The sequence below is a fragment of the Glycine soja genome, chromosome 20 (genome assembly GCF_004193775.1).
Source record: "Glycine soja cultivar W05 chromosome 20, ASM419377v2, whole genome shotgun sequence".
NCBI lineage: Eukaryota > Viridiplantae > Streptophyta > Magnoliopsida > Fabales > Fabaceae > Glycine > Glycine soja.
In genome coordinates, this window is record NC_041021.1 from 42,263,247 (window position 1) to 42,266,554 (window position 3,308).

Sequence of the window (3,308 nt, forward strand, 5' to 3'; positions counted from 1 at the left end):
TTGCCAAGATTTTGTCACTTAGCTACTTGCTAGCTGTTCTCAATTGTCTTAAAGCAAGAACCACACCCACACACCAAAACCAAACCATTCTTTACTCCCTCCGAGGGTATCTGCAGACAGAAACTTCAATATTTATCTAACTCATGAGTCATCATATTCTGAAGTTTTTGAAATCTCGTACCGGTCTTAAAAATAATTCAAAACCTTTTTTTTTCTTCATACAAAGCATATGAAACGGGATGGAGAGGACAACCAATACTGTGATGATATAATAGTTTTTTTCTTAAAAAAAGAGAGTAAAAAATAAGACAAGAAAAGATAGTATTTATAAATAACTAAAGTTCTCTTGATATATTATATATAGCTATATATCAGTTCCAGGCATCATTTAACAGACTTTTCAATTAGCCATGTCACTAAAGTCAGTTACTGTATTGACTACATATCTCATCTATGCATCCATAGTTGCTAAGTCAGCTATGGATCCCTACAAGGCCCTCAACATCATCCTCAACCCAAACGGAACCCTCACACGCTTAAGCATTCCTCCACAAAGCCCTCCCTCACCGGATCCCACTCTCCCCACAGCGGTTCTCTCCAAAGATCTCACCATCAACCAATCCAAGCACACCTGGGCCCGGATCTACCTACCCCACAAAGCACTCGATTATTCCCCCAACACCAACTCCAAACTACCCCTCATCGTGTTCTACCACGGTGGTGGCTTTCTCTTCTACAGCGCCAACTCCACTTACTTCCACGACTTCTGCGTCAGGATGGCCAACGACACTCAATCCGTCGTCGTTTCAGTCGACTACCGCCTCGCCCCGGAGCACCGACTCCCCGCGGCCTACGAAGACTCCGTGGAGGCGCTGCACTGGATCAAATCCTCCAACGACCCCTGGCTACGTCACGCGGATTACTCCCGTTGTTATCTCATGGGAGAGAGCGCCGGGGGCAATATCGCCTACACCGCGGGTCTACGTGCAGCCGCGGAGGTTGATCAGATCAAACCACTCAAAATAAAAGGGTTGATATTGATTCAACCGTTTTTCGGTGGGACCAAGAGGACTCCGTCAGAGGTAAGGCTTGCCGAGGATCAGACTCTACCTTTGCCTATCACTGATCTGATGTGGAATCTTTCATTGCCGGTTGGCGTCGACCGTGACTACGAGTATTCCAATCCAACGATCAAGGGTGGTGCTAAGATTTTAGATCGGATTAAGGCTCTTGGGTGGAAGGTTGCAGTGTTTGGGGTTGAAGGGGACCCACTGGTGGACCGTGAAAGAGAATTGGTGGGACTGCTACAGCACAAGGGTGTGCAAGTGGTTGGACTATTTTACCAAGGGGGTCGACATGGCATTTTCGTGGGTGACCCTTCTATGTCTGTTAAAGTCTTTGATCTACTCAAAACTCTTCATTGATGAGTTAGTTATTTTGTGCTATTTGGATCATGTTCACGTGATTTTATGTTCCATGCATCTAATGTCGTTCTGGTACTCAAAGTAATAAAACAAATTAAATTGTCCGAAGTTTTTTTGTTTGATTATTATTTGAGAGTGTTCAGCGGAAACCTAAGTATATTCCTTCCTGTCATATGATCCAAGAAGACCAAGACTGAAAAAACTGTGTGATTTAGTATGTGTAAACCATATGGGTCTCACTACAGGTCCATCCTTCATCACCACCACCATCATGTCAATGGACCACCAGTATGTGTAAACTGGACTACGTGGACAATTACATTCAATAGGTGCTGAGCAATAATGACAAGTCAAATTGGATGTTCCTCGCTTCGACGGTCACGATTCGCTGGGATGGATCTTCAAAATTTCTCAATTTTTTTATTACCAGGGAAGTTGGAAGAAGACCGTATCACAATCGCCTCCTTCTACCTTGATGGAGCTGCGCTCAGCTGGTTCCAATGGATGTTTAGGAACGGTTTCATCACGTGTTGGCCAGCTCTACTCCAGGCAATCGAGACTCATTTCACCCCTTCATTCTATAATGACCCTTGTGGCGCATTATTCAAGTTGATACAACGTGGTTCCGTCACGGAGTTTGAAAGATTAGCGAATCGCATCGTAGGTCTCTCCCCACCTGTGTTGCTAAATTGTTTCATCTCCGGTCTCAACCCAAAGATTCGTCGAGAAGTACAAGCATTACAACCTGCGTCATTACCTCACGCTACGGCTCTTGCTCGACTCTAAGAAGATAAGCTCAACGATCGCCGGAAACACACTCGTTCCTCTTTTCCTCCTCCAGAACCACAAGCCTCAGCACCTCTTAACCAAAGCCAGACACCTCGACTTAAGACTCTGTTTATTCAGCGTACCCAGGAGGATATGGCCTATAGGCATGAGAAAGGCATGTGTTACAACTGCGATGAGAAATGGAACTCATCTCATCGTTGTAAGGGTCGAGTCTTGTTCTTCATTGCCGACTTTGAGGACCCTTCTTCCCCGGAACCCAGCTCACCAGAAAAACCACCTTCCCCAAATGTCGAACCTACTCAATCCTTTGACCCCTCCTCACTGCACCCTCACATCAGCTTACACGCCATGGCTGGCGTCCATGCTACTGATACATTGCACCTCTACAGAGCTGTCAATCATGCTCGTGTCACCATTTTGGTAGACAGTGGTAGTACTCACAACTTCGTACAAACACGAGTTGCGAAGTTCCTCAATTTATCAATGGAGGATATGATGCCCCTTCGAGTGCAGATGGGTAATGGCTATGTTCTGGATTGCCGGCAGCTCTGCTCCTCCACAACTTTGCTCATTCAAAATCATTCTTTCACGGTAACATTGTGTGTCTTATCGTTAAGTGGCATCGATGTCATATTAGGGGTAGAATGGCTACGCACTTTAGGCCTAATCATTACTGATTACTCCTCCTTCACCATCCAATTCACCCACCTTGGTCAGCCCATTACCCTTCGCGCTGATGTTCAATCAAATATTGAGTCAGCTTTGGCCAACCAGGTAAAACGCATGATCCACACCCATTCGACATCAGCACTTTTCCATTTGTCTCTCTTACCCGTTAGCCAACCCGAACCATCCATAGACCCGGTCCACCCCATTTCTGTCATTAACGAGCTTTTGCTCAAATTTAGCTCAATATTTCACCAACCCACGACCCTACCCCCACCTTGCCAACACGACCATCACATCAATCTTATTCCCTCAGCTAACCCCATCAACGTTAGGCCTTACAGGTATCCTCATTTTCAGAAAATCGAAATTGAGAAACGGGTAATGGCTCTGCTTGACTCCGGCCTTATTCAACCAAGCCGTAGTCCC

General features: G+C 45.7%; 1 protein-coding gene across 1 annotated transcript; it reads left to right on the plus strand.

The window, feature by feature from the left end:
* Positions 1 to 362: 362 nt before the first annotated feature.
* On the plus strand, positions 363 to 1,532 carry LOC114403753 (probable carboxylesterase 120). Its single transcript, XM_028366899.1, has one exon. It carries the CDS (start codon positions 411 to 413, stop codon positions 1,422 to 1,424), a length of 1,014 nt encoding a protein of 337 aa, XP_028222700.1. The 5' UTR covers positions 363 to 410; the 3' UTR covers positions 1,425 to 1,532.
* The last annotated feature ends 1,776 nt before the right edge of the window (positions 1,533 to 3,308 follow it).